The following is a 17,594-nucleotide window of genomic DNA, read 5'->3' as shown; positions in this document are numbered from 1 at the left end:
CTACAATCCCTTTCCGAGGCAACAGGTGACGTCACACAGACCTAGCTGGTGATTGGTTAGTACTACAGGTAACTAAACACTTGCTGGAAGCCACAAGATGTACGCAGACTCCGTGCTAAAATTGCGCTGTGGTGAATACTTGATATGTTTCTGTGCTGTGGTACACTCTCTCTCTCTTCTCTCTCTCTCTTACATGAACAGATAAAGAGAAACAGGTGGTACTAATGTTCCCTACTCAACTTTAATTAATGTTTTTACCTGCTTGATGGTGACAGGGAGGGACAGACGGACAGACGGACGGACGGACGGAAACAGGAGGAAGAAGGAAGTTATGGTAAGAATGGAGGTAGGAGAGAGAGAGGGAGGGAAAATGAAGAAGGAAGGAAGGAAGGAAAGGGAGGCTCAAAATGTACACGTAAACAATTAAAGTAAACAACAACATTAACTAGATACATTGATTAACAAGCACACACACACACACACACACACACACGAACCACACACACACACACACGTATAAGCTCCCTCACAATGTCTGACAGTCAGCTCATACATTGATCAGTAAAAATAAACAGTGAAGAAGAGCTCTTGTTGTGTGTGTGTGTGTGTGTGTGTGTCTACGTGTGTGTGTGTATGGTGTGTGTGTGTCTACGTGTGTGTGTACGTGTGTGTGTGTCTACGTGTGTGTGTACGTGTGTGTGTGTCTACGTGTGTGTGTGTGTGTGTCACCAGGAGGGGTATTAAGATCACCACAAACACATCACCACCACCAGTCAATAGCAGGAAGTGGCGAGTGAGTCTTTCCTTAAACAAACTCTCTCTCTCTCTCTCTCTCTCTCTCTCTCTCTCTCTCTCTCTCTCTCAATGATAATAAATAAAATCACTACATAAACTTAAACATTCATATATTTTATTATTATTATTATCATTATTATTATTGTAGAGAAATATAATAGTGTCGTAGTCGCTTCAGCCATGAATATCAACATACCGGTTTGTGGATATCTCAGTTGTCGACAGCACCTACCACGGATCGCATGTCTAGAGCTCTCTCTCTTCCGGATTCTTAATTATATATCCCGATGGTCCAGTGTTAAGAAAACGTGGTTAGGTTAGGTTAAACTAGACCAGGGATAGGATAGATTGTGTGATAGCAGGTTAGGTTAGGTTAAACTAGACCAGGGATAGGATAGATTGTGTGATAGCAGGTTAGGTTAGGTTAAACTAGACCAGGGATAGGATAGATTGTGTGATAGCAGGTTAGGTTAGGTTAAAACTAGACCAGGGATAGGATAGATTGTGTGATAGCAGGTTAGGTTAGGTTAAGCTAGACCAGGGATAGGATAGATTGTGTGATAGCAGGTTAGGTTAAGCTAGACCAGGATAGGATAGATTGTGTGTGATAGCAGGACAGGTTGGGTTAAGCTAGACCAGGGATAGGATAGATTGTGTGATAGCAGGTTGGGTTAGGTTAAACTAGACCAGGGATAGGATAGATTGTGTGATAGCAGGTTAGGTTAGGTTAAAGCTAGACCAGGGATAGGATAGATTGTGTGATAGCAGGTTAGGTTAAACTAGACCAGGATAGGATAGATTGTGTGATAGCAGGTTAGGTTAAACTAGACCAGGGATAGGATAGTTGTGTGATAGCAGGTTAGGTTAAACTAGACCAGGGATAGGATAGATTGTGTGATAGCAGGTTAGGTTAAACTAGACCAGGGATAGGATAGATTGTGTGATAGCAGGTTAGGTTAAACTAGACCAGGGGATAGGATAGAATTGTTGATAGCAGGTTAGGTTAAACTAGACCAGGGATAGGATAGATTGTGTGATAGCAGGTTAGGTTAGGTTAAACTAGACCAGGGATAGACAGTGATAGCAGGTTAGGTTAGGGATAGATTGTGTGATAGCAGGTTAGGGTTAGGATAGATTGTGATAGCAGGTTAGGGTTAGGATAGGTTGTGTGATAGCAGGTTAGGTTAGGATAGATTGTGTGACAGTATAAGGTTAGGTTAGGATAGATTGTGTGATAGCAGGTTAGGTTAGGATAGATTGTGTGGATAGCAGGTTAGGGTTAGGGATAGATTGTGTGATAGCAGGTTGAAGCTAGGATAGATTGTGTGATAGCAGGTTAGGTTAGGATAGATTGTGTGATAGCAGGTTAGGTTAGGATAGATTGTGTGATAGCAGGTTAGGTTAGGATAGGTTGTGTGATAGCAGGTTAGGTTAGGATAGATTGTGTGATAGCAGGTTAGGTTAGGATAGATTGTGTGATAGCAGGTTAGGTTAGGATAGGTTGTGTGATAGCAGGTTAGGTTAGGATAGGTTGTGTGATAGCAGGTTAGGTTAGGATAGGTTGCGTGATAGCAGGTTACATTTGGCTGTATGAGCGTCGGACAGAACATAAATCTTAACTTGTCTTTGTTATTAGTTAAATATGGTCAAATTGGCCCGTGTTTTGCTGTTATAAATGATTCGTGTCGAACTCAGGCTGCGACACACCCTGGTACTCTGGCACCCTTGCACTCTGGCACCCTGGTACTCTGGCACCCTTGCACTCTGGCACCCTTGCACTTTGGCACCCTTGCACTCTGGCACCCTAGCACTTTGGCACCCTGGCACTCATGACATAAACACAGGACCAGACTCAGGTGTTCAGCAAGTTTGTTTACACCTACACACACGTGCCTGCCTCCGTTTAAACATCTTCCACACACATGGTCCTCACACCACCCGCATAGCCCTCACACCACCCACATGGCCCTCACACCACCCACATGGTCCTCACACCACCCACATGGCCCTCACACCACCTACATGGTCCTCACACCACCCGCATGGCCCTTACACCACCCACATGACCCTCACACCATACACACGGCCCTCATACCACACACATGGCCCTCACTCCACACACATGGCACTCACCCTTGGCCCGCACGCTTCATAAACAGCTTAAAACTGAAGATTTAATTCCTGATATTTTTCCATGTCCTTACAATCCCCTACGGAGCAACCTAACCTAACTCAACCTAACCCTATTTAACCTAATCTAACCCCCTAACCTAACTTAAACTAATCTAACCAACCCAACCTAATCTAACCCAACCCAACCTACAGTATATGGACAGTTAACCAAGGCACTCGGGGATATATCGCGTGCTAGACTTTATCTGAATACGTAGAAACAACCGCCACATTTACCCCATAAACTGGTGCTCTGCTGTACAAAGCCTATCTTTTTGTCTATCCAATACTCCATCTATCCATCTGTCATTCTAACTGACTCTATCTCTCCAGCCATCTATCTACCTATTTATCCTTCTACCTGCCATATCTATCCATCTATCTACCTATTTATCCTTCTACCTGCCATATCTATCCATCTATCTGCCTATCTATCCAACTCTGTGTATCCATCTATCTAGTGAAATCAGCAAGCAAGGGTAACCAGTTTAGGACGCTGGTGTGTCCCCTGAGGCCGGAGTACCAAGGTCGACTATTCTGCCTTTTGTTTACACTGTGACAGCGACCCATACTCTCACCTAGTTTGTCAATATAAACAAAATACACAGACGATGCAGGTATACAAACAACATACTCAATGTGCAGGTATGTAAACAATGTACAGTCACCCAAAAAAGTCCTGTCGCGAACCACGATTCAGACTCGTGAACCCGAAGCAGTAGACACTGATACATTATTCTGTCCATAAATGCTTCGGATTCAAGAGTCTGAATCTCGGGGTTCATGGTTCACGACAGGACTTTTTTGGGTGACTGTACATACACAGACAGTGCAAGTATAGAAGCAATGTAGAGACAGTGCAGGTATACAAAGGTAAACAGTAAGTAAACCAACAAGAGCCCAACTTTATTTTCATTGTGGTCTTACCCCAACCAAACCTACCTAACCTCACCCAACCTAACACAAATAACCTGCCTATCTTGAAAGTGTAAGTGGGTCCCACAGGCATGACTGCCCGTTAGGGACAGTGTGGATACAGCACACTGTATATGAAGCCTTCAGTACACAAGAAGGCAGTATGATCTGTACTCGACCATCTTTACTTCTCCAACTGTATATTTAGGTGCTGGTAGCTCGTTTACAGCGAATCGGGAACTTAGGACGCAATGTGAGTGTGTACTGCACCCCTTTAACCTAACTTAACATAAATAACCTAGACGAACCTAAAGAGATCTAGCCTAGCTTTTTAACCCTAACCTAACCTAAAAAGCCTAGTCTAATTTGACCCAACTGACCTAACCCAAGTACTGTAGTGAATCATGACTTAAACCTAACCTACTGCACGAGTAGCTCTCCTAGTTACAATAAAGTGCTGCACAATCATAAGAAAACATAAAGTTACGTTAATTGAAAATATTTGAAAAGAAATATCAAATCAGCTTCAACAAACACGATACATACATCCTTCTTCAGTACTAGATGAGAGACCGCACCTAACATGGCAGCAAAGAAAATTCGACGCCATTATCTCATTTATTTTAAGGCTGCAATAATAACAAAAAAAACTGATTAGAGAATATGTAAAACCTACATTTGTTTACGCCTAATAGGGTGGAAGAGGAAGGAAGAGAGATGGATGAATGAAATTGAAGCTGCTGTCCCAGAAGAGATGCAATGACCAATACACAAACTAACCACAGCTAACTTAACTAAATTTGGCCTAACACACCAAATCTAACGAACCCTAACATTAACCTAACCTAATCTGCACGGAACAAGCCTCACCTGACAATACTATATTCGGTTATACTGTACCTGTATTAGTAATCACCACGTTAACGTCTACAACAAAATAGAGAGATGAATAGATAAATATTACGTTCACTTGACTACATTTACTACTTAATGGAAACAAGACCTATGGTGGCTTTGTTAGGTTGTTCTTGGTTGTAAATGTACTTTAGTTTATCCTCTTCGCCACTGATCTTGTTGTGTACCATTGTTTTGTGTAGCCTCTATGTGTTCTTTGTATACTTGTCCTGTCTATGTACATTTTATACTTGCACTCTGTACATTGGATGTCTGTACTGTCTACGTATACTGTACACTTGCATTGTCTACAGTATGTAAATTGTGTACGAGCATTGCCCATGTACGTACATTGTATACCTGTATTGTGTACATTGTATACGTGCATTATGTACACTATACCTGTACTGTCTATATACATGCTGAATCATTAAAATTTATATGGCAATTTTATTGAATTAATATCTTTCTATCTATATATCTGTTTGAGTCCAGTAGTTAAACAAAAACCCTGTATCTAATATTCCTAGTATTACGAAAGCCCTAACTAGTTACTGGGCAAGTTATGGCATGAACGCGCAAAGAGGGGATGGGGGGGGGGGTGCTGAGGGTGTTACAGTACCCTAATATTTATGGTATAAGGTGCACCAGAGAGCAGAATTAATAGTCAGCAACCGAGGGTAAAATTTGGTTCCCACGGTACTAAGTTATGGCCAAATAAAACTTTACCAGAGAGCTGTTGAGTAATTCATGGGTAGTCTTACCTAACATAGTTTCTAGGAAGGTTTGACCCCAAGTTTACACAAAAAAGACTCGACCAAATCTTACTTAATTTCAATAGTCTTTATAGCTTACGACTGTTTATGAATTGCTACATACACAAACACTCCCAATTTAACATAAATTATACATTTACTTAGCTTCCTGTAAGTTATTTTAGGGGTTTAGCTTTCATCACATACCTCCATAGTTAGCTGTGGTTACATGAGTGTTATCCTGGTACGCTCGTTAACAACTGCTACTACTTCAAGCTAATAACCTACAAAGTTATCCATCCACCACAGTGCTCAACCACACGACTTTGTGGCGCTGGTGTCGAACCAACGTACTCCCTCACACCACTAAGGCCGCCTGCCAACTGAACACTCCCTCAGTGACTCCAACAAGTGTCTGTTTACGGAAAGCTAAAATGAACCACCAGTTTGTGTTCTAAGGAAGAGACCCGCACCACATCTTTTTCAACTTTATTTATTTACTCGTGTCTACGTATTATGAGTCTCTGACACTGCTGATGTTAGAATTTTTTTTTTTTATATATTTCTTTAAAATGATAAAAGAGGAAGGTTATTTTTAGGTTTTCGGACGAAGATATGCCTTCAGGAGGTGAATGGACCGCGACCCACAACATCCGCCCTGGACCTGCGGGTATTTGACATTAGATAGACAGTGAAGTTAAAAGTAAGATAAATAGATAGAAATTCAGCAAAACCTCCATGCATATATTGTTAGATTGATAGACATTTATTTAAATCACCACAGAAGTTTACAGTGACTCACAATACAAAAACAGTGCAGGTATACAATATACAGTATATAATACGGTATAATATCAAACAGTAAGCTGATTCAACCACAGGCAACCCAACAAAGTAACCATGTGCAGATTACCAGTATAGTCATTTGGACTTGTATGACAGTTTTATTCAATAATCACCTGTTTATCACGAGACACATATAACATATACCCCGATCACCTTGTCTAATGTTACACGAACAAACTAGCTGTGACAGATTCAAGGTGGAACAATACTACACTATATTTCTTAAGTTAAATGTGATATTACTCATATTGAAAACTTTACCCATTTTAACCTAAACATTCAGACGAAAATTGAGATTTGTTTATCATAAACTGCAGTTGTTTTCAGTACAGTACGTATTACTGTAATTATTTGTCACCAACGCATGAGAGTTAACTGTACTACATCTACATAATGGCCATCCACTAAGTTAGAGGTGGCCATGTAGAGAATAGATCAGTGGCCTGTGTAGGATCCTTCCATTGTTCTTGATAATTTTGTCAAGGGCTATTTTGACCCCCAGCAGTACTGTTAGTGACTCCACAGCTTGGGCTGGTAGACCGTTCAGTAAGTCTATTACACCCTGTATGAAGAAGTATTTCCTTATGTTCTATATGTTAATTCACTTCAAAATCTTGCCTGCTAATGCCTGGATATTAAAGGCTAGTCGTTCATGCGGGACTTCATCAAACGCCATGGAAAAATCCATGTATACATCACATCCATTGGTAATCCCTGGTCCACGTAGGCTGTTATCGTTTCAAGGAACCAAAGTTTGTCAGGCAAGATTTCCTTATCACGAAACCGTGTTATGATAAGTTTGAAATTGATACGAGTCGATAATGTTGACCTACCTTAATTTGCCTAACAGCCACCCACTAGAGGTGGCCAGTGACCTGGTAGGATGATAGGATCCCGCCATTATTCAATTTAGATTCTCTAGAACTTCTAGATATTTTGTCAAGGTTTATTTTGTAATGAATTTAAACAAAAATAAAGAACGATAGATATCTAGTTGGTATAAATTATCACGTAAGTTCACATTGGTCCAGTATGCCACCCTTGAGGCGTACTGAATTCAAATTATAAAATATATACTGCACCGTATACACTACAGTAAGTACAGGTGTGCACGAATGGCAAAGGTATGTCGCTGAAAACTCATTTCCTAACGTTTGACGTTGACGTTATAATGCTGTTGCTACGCTTCAACAATTAAAGTCTTTAAACGTGTTACAAGATTAGTAATCGCAAGAGTCTATCAACTATTAAAATTTATGAGAAAATTCCTAATGAAGTATGTCTTTCTAAATAGAATTCTCTCGTGCTCTTCAAGCACTTAATATATATCTTATAGGTACTGCAGTAGTTTACTGTATTTAGTTTATAAACTTGAGTTAATAATCATAAGTATGTAATAATCAAAGTAGGAAAGTTTAAGTAACTAAGAAAAAACATAAATTTTATGCCAGCTATCTTTATTACGTAATTTCCGTGTTAAGTAAAATGTAAAATAAAGTTATTTATAAAAAAAATTTTTAATTGATATAAATTTATATTTTATGAAAATAACTGTTGTGTTTTACACAATATTTATGATAATAATTACCGTAAAGTGATAAAATAATAATAAACATATGAGGGGAGCACCATACCGCAAACTTGGTATAGTGTTGGAGTTGACGTGTTTGTTGTCAAAAATCATCTGACGGGTCGAGAGGCTGATGGCAACTCCGTCTGGTGTTACTGAGAAACAACCCCGTTGATCTGGCCATTTGTTGTCCCTCGTTTAATAAAATGGCAGACCAACAGAAATATTGTGAGAAGGTGGCGAGTCTGAGCTTCCCGGCCTATGCTGTGGTGGCTGTGACTGGCAGACATGTTGTGGTTGGTGGTGGAGGAGGCGCCGCTAAGACTGGCATAAGGAATCAGTTTGTAAGTAGTACAGTGTTTGCTGAATGGTAAATCTATTGAAATAAACGATACAAGTGGAGGAGACAGTTATAACCAGAAGGAGTTTATAAAATTCGTTCATTTTTCCCAGAGATGTTTGGATGATAGCATTTAGCCTCATGCAATTATGGTTTTATTTTCCATTAGTTATCGTAAGTTATGTGTTTGTTTAGGATCAAGACCATCTTAAGGCCCCACCCACCTTAATGTAAATGTAAGTATCGTTTTCTGTAATGGAGATCCGGTTAGCAACTTCATATAGTTAAACAACTGTATATAGTTAGCTACGGTAGGTCAGGTTCTGTGCATTGATCACATTTTCTTATTAATGCAGTAGCATGCAAATAACATCTCCAGAAATGTTATTACAATTCTAGTTATAACCATCTCCTCCACCTTTACCAATAAACTTCTAACAGCTTTTGGTAATTCTTTACATTCTTCCACACCTAAATGCCCCTGGCTAATTTAAATGTTTTGATATAGAACTAAAAAAAATTTCCTTATCTGAGAAAAGCTTATATCATTCTCAGCAATTGTAACTTAAGTATTTCATTATGCTAGAATTTAATGTTCAAGTAGAGTTGCTAGTGCTGAATATCTTTCTCAACATTTTATAACTTATTTAAAGGCTTAGTATTTGTTTTTACATAATGATACCCAAATATAAAATTTAGAATAAAAATAATCTTCCTCAATTCCTCTGTATGAGTTGTATTCATAACAGCCGTTAGAGTGCAACGTTAATTCATTCATTAAACAATAACCAAACTTAACCTGACGATCTTAGAACATTTTGCAGTTAATTAATTGCTGCTCTGCCAGGTGTAACATTGTGTACTATACAATGTTTCATAACAGGTTGGTACATATGGTAAGTTCAACCATTTGTAAGATATTTGTTTCAGGACTATTACTGTAATAACTCTTAAAACTTTCTTCTTTTCACTTTTGAGGATGTGTTGGAGCTTTATCACAATGGGACACAGACAGTGGGTGAACGTGTCCTCTCTTATGATGTCGGCGATGACTGCATCTCCAACATGGTCGGGTGGCCCGGAGCCATCACTGCAGCTTCAAACAGAATGACGGCACCGGTCATCTCTCTCGCAGTGGGACTAGAGGAAAAGTGTAATATTATGAAACTGAAGCCAATCCTACAGACTGTTAAAAAAGATGACCTACTCTCTCAACAAATGCCTAAGGCAAAGGATAAAGGTTAGTTTAAATTTAAATTTTATACAGATTCTGGATCATACACACACACACAAGGTACAGTAATGTGAATTGACAGATAGATACAAACACATGGGAAACATATCAGGCTTAAATTGTTGTATCTACATTTTTGGTTCAGATATACTGTACAGTAATGTTAACTGTAAGACATTCATGTCCAGAATATTATTTTTTTCGATATTGAAAGGAATTAAGTTGTGAGAGACAAACATGGCACCAACTTGTTCTTTATAAACAAATTCAGTAAAAAGGACACAGCTTAATGACAGTGTCACGAACCATAATTATGATACCAGTTGGTCCCTTATGAGAATCACTCTACTTTACTTGTAACGAACAAATGAGTAATTTTACATTACCTTTGAAATACTGTAATGAAATTTGGATTACATTGTGAATGTGTGTGTGTTGTATTGTCAGCTACTACATGTATTAGATTATGACACAATTCCTTATGTATGACTTATACAGGCACCCTGTTTATGGTTATTTGTAATGTAATATATTACAGTATTGTATTTAGAAAACAGGTAGAAATTGGCTTTTAGTAGATAGAATGACTGAAGTTGGCTCATGTTGAAGGCCTTGGGCTGGTGTTGAGTGTAGACATTCATCATTATTGAAGTATGGTCAGCTGTTGTTATATACAGTATTGTATTTTCTGTGGATTAATATCATGCAGCTTCAGTACACATTGATACTGTTGACTTTCTCACCAAGAGTGCCTGTGATCTTGTTGTCCCTGATTCTAGACCTATATCCTCCTGTATGGTCTTGTTTTCCCTGATCTAGGACCTTCACCAATGTTCGAAGTTGAATTCTAACATGGCCATGCAACAGTCACTCAAGTGCCACTTATAGTCCAGTCAAAATATGACAAATAGGGGGTCAACCCACCACAAATTGCATGAGAGGGAGGGCGAGGACAATCACCGGCTTGCACTTTGTAAACAAGGCTCCAGGAATTTAATACAATGTAATGACTTATTTGGGTTGGGCGAGTGATTTTTTCAGGAAAGTTGATTATTTTACTATAATATTTTTGTGATGTAAATAATTGGAGAATTATGGTGAAATTGCATACTGTCATGTTGATTGGGTTGAGGGGGAGGGGGTGGGGGGAGTTGTCCAGCCACCCTACCTCCCACCACCTATCCCACACAATTCACTTCACACTCTTAATTTTTCTTATTTTATACTGTAGTTTATTTTATTTATTTCTAATTCGCATTAGAGCACTGAAATTATATTTCCACAACTTTTTTGGTTTCTTATGTAACAATGGCACATACACATCTTTCTCACAGCTTATATGTTGTTACCTAGAATGTGTTTAATGTAGTTTAATTTGCCAGGTCACAGTGGAATAAGGAGGAGGAGGAGAACAACCAGTGAACGTAGTGCAGAAGAAGGCTCAACAGAGAAGGAAGATATAAGAGAGGAAAAAAAGAGAAAACGATCCCTTAATACAACTCTTCGTGGAAATAAATACTTCTCTTTTGATGTGGAGAAACTCTGCTCTACAATCACAGTTGTTAAGTAAGTTTAATTATTGTTTAATGCAACAATAACTGGCCTTAAACGTGTTTATACAATTTTTAGCTCAACAAAAATAGACAAGTACAGTATAACCTGTATGTAAAATAATGTTTTACCTCAAAGGACAACTCTGGAGGAAAAGTACTTTGATTTTTCCTGCCAATAAATAGTGTAGGTTAATCAGCATTAATTTGACGCCTCCATTCATTTATTACAGGAAGAAGTCTGATGACGAGGCTTACCAGAAGTGTTGTGGAATATCTTCAGATAATAAGTTCCTGGTGACTGGCGGTACCGACGGTCACCTTAGGTTTTGGAGTATACCAGACATGACGAAAATAAAAGAAATTAAAGCACATGAAAAAGAAGTAGATGATTTAAATATCAGACCAGATGGCAAACAGGTACAGTACAGTACTTTTCTTTAATAATGATATGTACTTGTATTGTACATGTAAACAAACAATACCTTGTACTGTATAGCTTTTTATGCTCAGGAACTCTGCAGTACCACAAATAACTAAACTAACCTAACATATAAAACCTAACCTAAATAAATTTTTATAGAAGCTGCTTTTTTGTGTTATATCAGATTGCATGATGATCCTGAGACTTGTGTTTTTGTCAGCTGTTGAGTTAGAATTTAATGCTAATTTTATAATATTAAATATTTATCTTGGACTTGTGTTTATTATTTTATTATTACAGTGTACTTTTAAGTCTTCTAATACCAATTACAGTACTGTATACACTTAATCTCCCTTCGTTCATTATTATTAATTCATTCTTATTATTATGACAAGCATGTTCTGCTGTGGTTCTCCCTTCCCACAACACTACCATAAAAAGCCATCTGGTTTACTCCTGTCACCTCACATAACTGTACATTACCCCTCAGCAGCACATCTGTCCCCAAAAATCATGACACAATGATCACCATACATTTATACACACTACTACTTCCTGTGCATCCTTTACCCTACCCTTCCATTTCCTTTGACTTCCCCTCTCTCCTTGACTCATCTTTCTCAGAATTATATACTTTTTTGTTCACGTACACTATCGGCTCTCTCATAGTTCACCGTCCTCTAAACTCTTTCCCTAACATTCATTTCTAACTTCTCATTCATCTTGCCTATAAGAACAGGGTCATCTGTAAACAGTAACTGACTCACCACCCAATTGCATTCTATATCATTATTCACCAAACTTACACACCCGTCTCATTCTGTCACTTGCGCTGGCAACATTACATCCTTAATGTAGTTCTGTTTCCATTTAAAACGAGTTTCATCATTCTTAACAAATTATGACATGTTTCACTCCCAAACAACACTAAAAAAATATCCCTTTTACCGCTTACAGTTTCAGTACTAATGTTTTATTTATTTTGTTCACTTATGTCTGTATATTCAATGTTTTTTCTTGGTTCTGCATATTAGAGTCATTGTTGTCATCATGGTTAGCAGTAAAATATGTAAATTTGTTTTCAAAATTAAATTTAGTAACTCCTAATCTAACTCACTTTATATTTTAGATGTAATGTTATTGTGTACAGCAGGTGAGCCACATTGTCTTCAGCCATTGCTTGCTTGTACAGTTGGGGAATGCTCTGTGTAAGACACCAGGCCACAAGTTTGAACCTCTGAATGTTAGACCTGTGGTAGCGAAGCAGTAGCCAGACACTCGCCTACCTGGTAACTGTGAAAGAGGGGGGAGGGGTATCAGAGTTGATTACATCACAATATCAACAGTCAGTGATAGTGCTTAGAAGATATAATACCACATAAGGTGGTGAAGCTCACCAGAAGTTACCAGTTTGGTGAGTGTCTGACTACTGCTTCACTACTGTAGGTCTCACATTCAGAGGTTCGAACTTGTAGCCGGGTGTCTTACGCAGAACATTCCCCAACTGTACATTTTGTACTGTGACGTGTGTGCTTAATGTCTAGGTATTTTACAGGTAGTGTCCGTGTGCAAGCCTACTCGAGAATGTTGTGTCTGGAACGTCAAAGATGGCAAGAAGTTCATCCAGGTGGCACTACAAACAAATGGTGTAAAATACAAATGTTTTCGTGCCAGGTAATGTTTGTGGAATTATAGAAATATTGTATTACAGTTTAGGCTCGTGTTTGTATGAGATTGATATACAATATACAGACACTCAAAAGTACCTGAATTATCAATCTAATAAGTATATACTCTGTAACTTAGGATTGTATTTAATTAGTATGATGGGACATTAGATTCATCCTAAACTATGTAACCACAGTTCACCTATAAAAGTTCCAAAGTATTCAAGGTAGGTAGAGTAGAGTATTGGGGTTAACAAGAACTGGTAACGAGAGTTACTAAGGTTAGACTAAAGAAGAAAATACAACAGTAATACAGTATACTGTACAGTATAGTGGTCAGAATGTATAGAGAATGTAAGTGAAGGATGTGTGTGTTACTTCTAGTTGTTGTCTGAACCTTTCATGATGCATCCTATACTTGTCTTCCCCCCTCTGTATCCCTGTCCTTTATGGTTTCTATACACCTTGATACATCCTTCACAAGGGTGAGAGAAGTAAAGATAAATAGATAGGTATATAGCTAGATGCTGTGGTTAACTTTACACAATGAACCAAAACATTTTTCACTAGAAGTTTAGCCTCCCCCTATTTTTATTTCTTTGGGAGAACACTTTATAAGTTACCATTCTAACTTGGAACTGTTCACACTTTCAGATATGGTACTGTCGAGGGAAGCCCAAGCAAGACTCGTCTTTTTACAGTCAGTAACCCTATCGTTGGCACCAAAAATCCTGCGATTGTTTCCAAGTGGTGTGGTAAAGCATACACCCAAGAACGGACCCAGAACTTAACTGGGTCATTGAGCAGTCTTTCACTCAGTGATGACGGCCGTTTTCTTGCAACTGGTACTATGAGTGGGACCATTTATATCTTGATTGCCTTCAGTTTACAGGTAATACAGTCTCAGTAACCATTAGGTTGAAAGTTTAAAATTAGGGGCGGGCCTTCTTCCCTTAATTTTGTTCTGAAACAAAGGGGTTGGATCAAGCTTACTAAGTGAGCTGCTCTGTATAGTACACATTGCCAAGGAATGAACACTGTTCTTCAATAATTTTTTATATTTTATCTAATTACTGAACAGTCATTATATTGCAATATTAGTTTGATGTCAGTATATGTGTGATTAATAATGCTTTCCAAGAAAGTTCATTCTACATACAGTATTACAGTACAGTACTGTACGTATATGTGTCACTAAACTGTCTCTCACGTCGAAAAATCTTTCCAGCAACTGCGCATAATAGAAGATGCCCATAGTATGTTCATTACTGGACTAGAATGGCTACCAACAGAAAATAAAGAGTCACAGATGGTGCGAGGATTCTCTGATGCCTCAGTTCTGTCCATTTCTTGTGACAATTCCCTCAAAATTCACCACATTCCTAGACAAGGTAGGAAGACCTTTAGAAATATTTACCAGGAATATTTTCAGTTTGTATATCAGTGCATGCATCCATCCTTGTGTACACACATGAATACTAGGAACAAACACAAGCCGATTCAAATGCTTTCAGGATTATTCACATCTTATGGAGCTTTGTAGTGTATGTGAACCATACTTGCTGAAAATATTAATACAGTAATCATGAACGTGCTAGTACCTTTTTGTTTGTTTCCCAGTGGTCATCTGCTTATTAAATGAATCACTGGTCCTCTGTGATTTTGGGGGGGCTTGTATGTGTGCATGCATGCAATTTTTTTCTACAGTATACATGTGATTTTATTGTTTACTCGAGTGTAAAAATTTAAAAATAATAGATATATTGTACATACAGTAAAGTTCAGAAAGCAACTTCAGGCCATCCTGTCAATCATGTTGTATAAAAAGGCAGTAATTTTTTTTTTTAATTTTTTCTTTTTTTTCTTTGCATCTTATACATTCTGGAGAACTTTTTCCTTCTTTAAAAAGAACTGTTGCTTTAGAGAAACAACACTAACTGCTGAGTCCTTACTATATGTTTGACATGGCTACCATGATCAGGTTTTAATGAAACACCATTCTTGGGTCACCAAAATTAGTGTTCAATGTTTTCAAGAGCTTTTGTAATGTGTCACCTAATTCATAAACAACATATGAGCTAAAAAATGTACTGGATAGCAAAGACTCACAGTATCATTATTATTATTATTATTATTATTATTAACTGATGGTGTGATTTTTTCAGAAATGGTGCCAGTGTGGGTGGTGGCCATCCTTGCTGCAGTTATATTGTGCTGTGCATTTCTCTTAGCCAACTTCTTAGGACTTTAGATCATGTATACAAAGATTTTTTATTTATTTTTTTTTCAATATTTTGTAATAAATTTGTAACTCTTCCTACATATATTTACATATTATATTTTGAACTGTGTGAAATATTGTACTGTAAAATCACAGTAGACTGCTACAATGTGCTGGTCATTTATGCTTGGTTGTATAAGGAAGTGCTCAGCTAAATCTAAGTAGACCTATTAGCAGCCTTGTACTACTTGGAGATTTTTTTTCAGTATTACTCTATTGTTCTTTGTTCCTTTGACATTATATATAACCTATGTCAATTAAGTATACAGTGGTCCCTCGGTTAACGAACGGTTCGATTAACGAAATTTCGGTTAACGAGTTACCTCCCACAAGGATCTTCAATTCGGTTAACGAACAAAACTTCGATTAACGAAATCCTTACGACAAACACGTTTTGTTGTGAGCATCAGCTGATCAGCTGATGGACTAGTCTGCCAATTCAGTAATCTGTTCTATGTTTACATTTGTTTCCAGATGGAGTAAATATCAAGAAAGTTGTGCTCTTTAATATTTTAGCATTTTTTATATTAAAATTATTAGTCATTTTAAAATTTAGTTAACATATTGATAATATATGCAGTACAGGGAACTAGTTCTATGTGTGCCCGTCAGCCGCTTGACTCACCCACCAGGCGTCAGTGTGGCTTTGTTTACAGTGGATTGAACATCAATTTTGTTGGTGTCTTGAATATTTTTGCATTTTTACATTAAAATTATTGGTCATTCTGAAATTTAGTTAACATATTGTTAATATATAGCACAGTGCAGTGTTGATTTAAATAAAATAATCTTGGATTACACCTAGTGAACTTAAAATTTTATTGGTGAAATTAATGCATCAAGCATGGGTCCCCTGAAAGGTGATTTCTCCTCCATCCCCACTTCCTTCACTTCTCCCTTCTCCTCCACCCCTACTTCTAATTCCCATCATCAACCAGGAACCTTCTACATACACACCTCAAAGTAAGTGTACTTTACTGCATTTTTTTTTTTACTTGGTATGTACTTTTCTGTGAACTGGAATCAATTACCCAATATCCCATTGTAACAATGGATTCGGTTAACGAACGACTCTGTGGAACGAATTGTGTTCGTTAACCGAGGGACCGCTGTATTTAATTTTTTCTGTACCTGTGATTGTTGATTATAAAATTTGGGGTTAGACCAAGGTTAACGTAAGCATGTGTGGCCATTTCTTTTTCCTTAATATTCTGGGTTGTGCAGTTGGAAGAAATAGACTTAGAGATGGCCAGTGTGTAATGCCAAATATAGTACACAGAGTGACTAGCTCTGTCTGGGCAGGATATTATTTCTAGTTTATGGAAATTATCGTCCATTAAAAATAAGGTGCTGTTTAGTTACTATGCAGAGAGCCCTTGTCGTATGCCATACATGTGGTCCTGAACAGTGAAACATTGAACAAAACAACACAATACTGTGGTTTTTGTTTTAATCTGAGGCACAACTGTCACTAATTGGACATACTGTACTGTATTTCACTTATTTTTATGAAGGTTTAATACTATTTTAACAGTGAAAATAAAGTTTGCTCAAAATGAGCCAAATTTTAAAGTTTTTAAAGATAATTGAATATGTTCCCAAATTCATCAACAAAGTATATAAGTGAAACATGAGGTGACCTGCAACAAGGATTCGCTGTACTTATACAAGCATGAATCAATAAGATGTGAGTCATATAAATTAAATTATTCATATTTATAATACCTGTACTGTATATAGCTCTGGTAATTATGGTACAGTGTGGAGTGTATGTGTAGATTTTAATTAACTTGTTGATTTTGTCCAAGTCAAAATATTACCTCTGGAATGTTGATAAGGTTTTTTGGTGCTTCTTGATGTGTATGCACAGTATTTACTTCATCTAACAAATTTTAAATTGAGGAGCTACAGGTGTATGTATATTCCGTCATACTTCACTTGCTCCACCAATGTTTATTAATACTGTACAAAACTGTAGCCCACTCTACACTGTGGACAGTCATGCCTAAGAGACCCACATTCACTGTTTTGTTATTATTATTCTTTCCATTTAATTTTCCCTCGGTAGCTTTAGTTCTCTGTATCTATAATTTTTTTTAATTAATGTGGATTTTGACTCAGGATAAATGAACATCAAGTTGACTTTTAACA

At 37.6% G+C, this 17,594-nt stretch overlaps 1 protein-coding gene across 1 annotated transcript; it reads left to right on the top strand.

Annotated features, from left to right (window-relative positions):
• Positions 1-8,032: 8,032 nt before the first annotated feature.
• LOC121855534 (prolactin regulatory element-binding protein-like) lies at positions 8,033-15,821 on the top strand. Its single transcript, XM_042350514.1, has 8 exons — positions 8,033-8,291; positions 9,266-9,527; positions 10,904-11,087; positions 11,305-11,491; positions 13,051-13,169; positions 13,817-14,054; positions 14,391-14,553; positions 15,328-15,821. The coding sequence occupies exons 1-8, from the start codon at positions 8,154-8,156 to the stop codon at positions 15,411-15,413; spliced, it is 1,377 nt and encodes a 458-aa protein (XP_042206448.1). The 5' UTR covers positions 8,033-8,153; the 3' UTR covers positions 15,414-15,821.
• The last annotated feature ends 1,773 nt before the right edge of the window (positions 15,822-17,594 follow it).

Source organism: Homarus americanus, unplaced genomic scaffold, assembly GCF_018991925.1.
Source record: "Homarus americanus isolate GMGI-L3 unplaced genomic scaffold, GMGI_Hamer_2.0 scaffold48406, whole genome shotgun sequence".
NCBI lineage: Eukaryota > Metazoa > Arthropoda > Malacostraca > Decapoda > Nephropidae > Homarus > Homarus americanus.
The sequence above is the reverse complement of the archived record's forward strand: the minus strand, read 5'-3'. Positions and strand labels throughout refer to the sequence as shown.

Excerpts from the sequence above, each read along its gene's own strand:
- LOC121855534 (XM_042350514.1), top strand. The coding sequence starts at position 8,154 with ATGGCAGACCAACAGAAATATTGTGAGAAGGTGGCGAGTCTGAGCTTC. Across the intron at positions 8,292-9,265 it reads CTGGCATAAGGAATCAGTTT|GATGTGTTGGAGCTTTATCA; the intron begins GTAAGTAGTACA and ends TTCACTTTTGAG. Across the intron at positions 11,492-13,050 it reads TCAGACCAGATGGCAAACAG|GTAGTGTCCGTGTGCAAGCC; the intron begins GTACAGTACAGT and ends GGTATTTTACAG.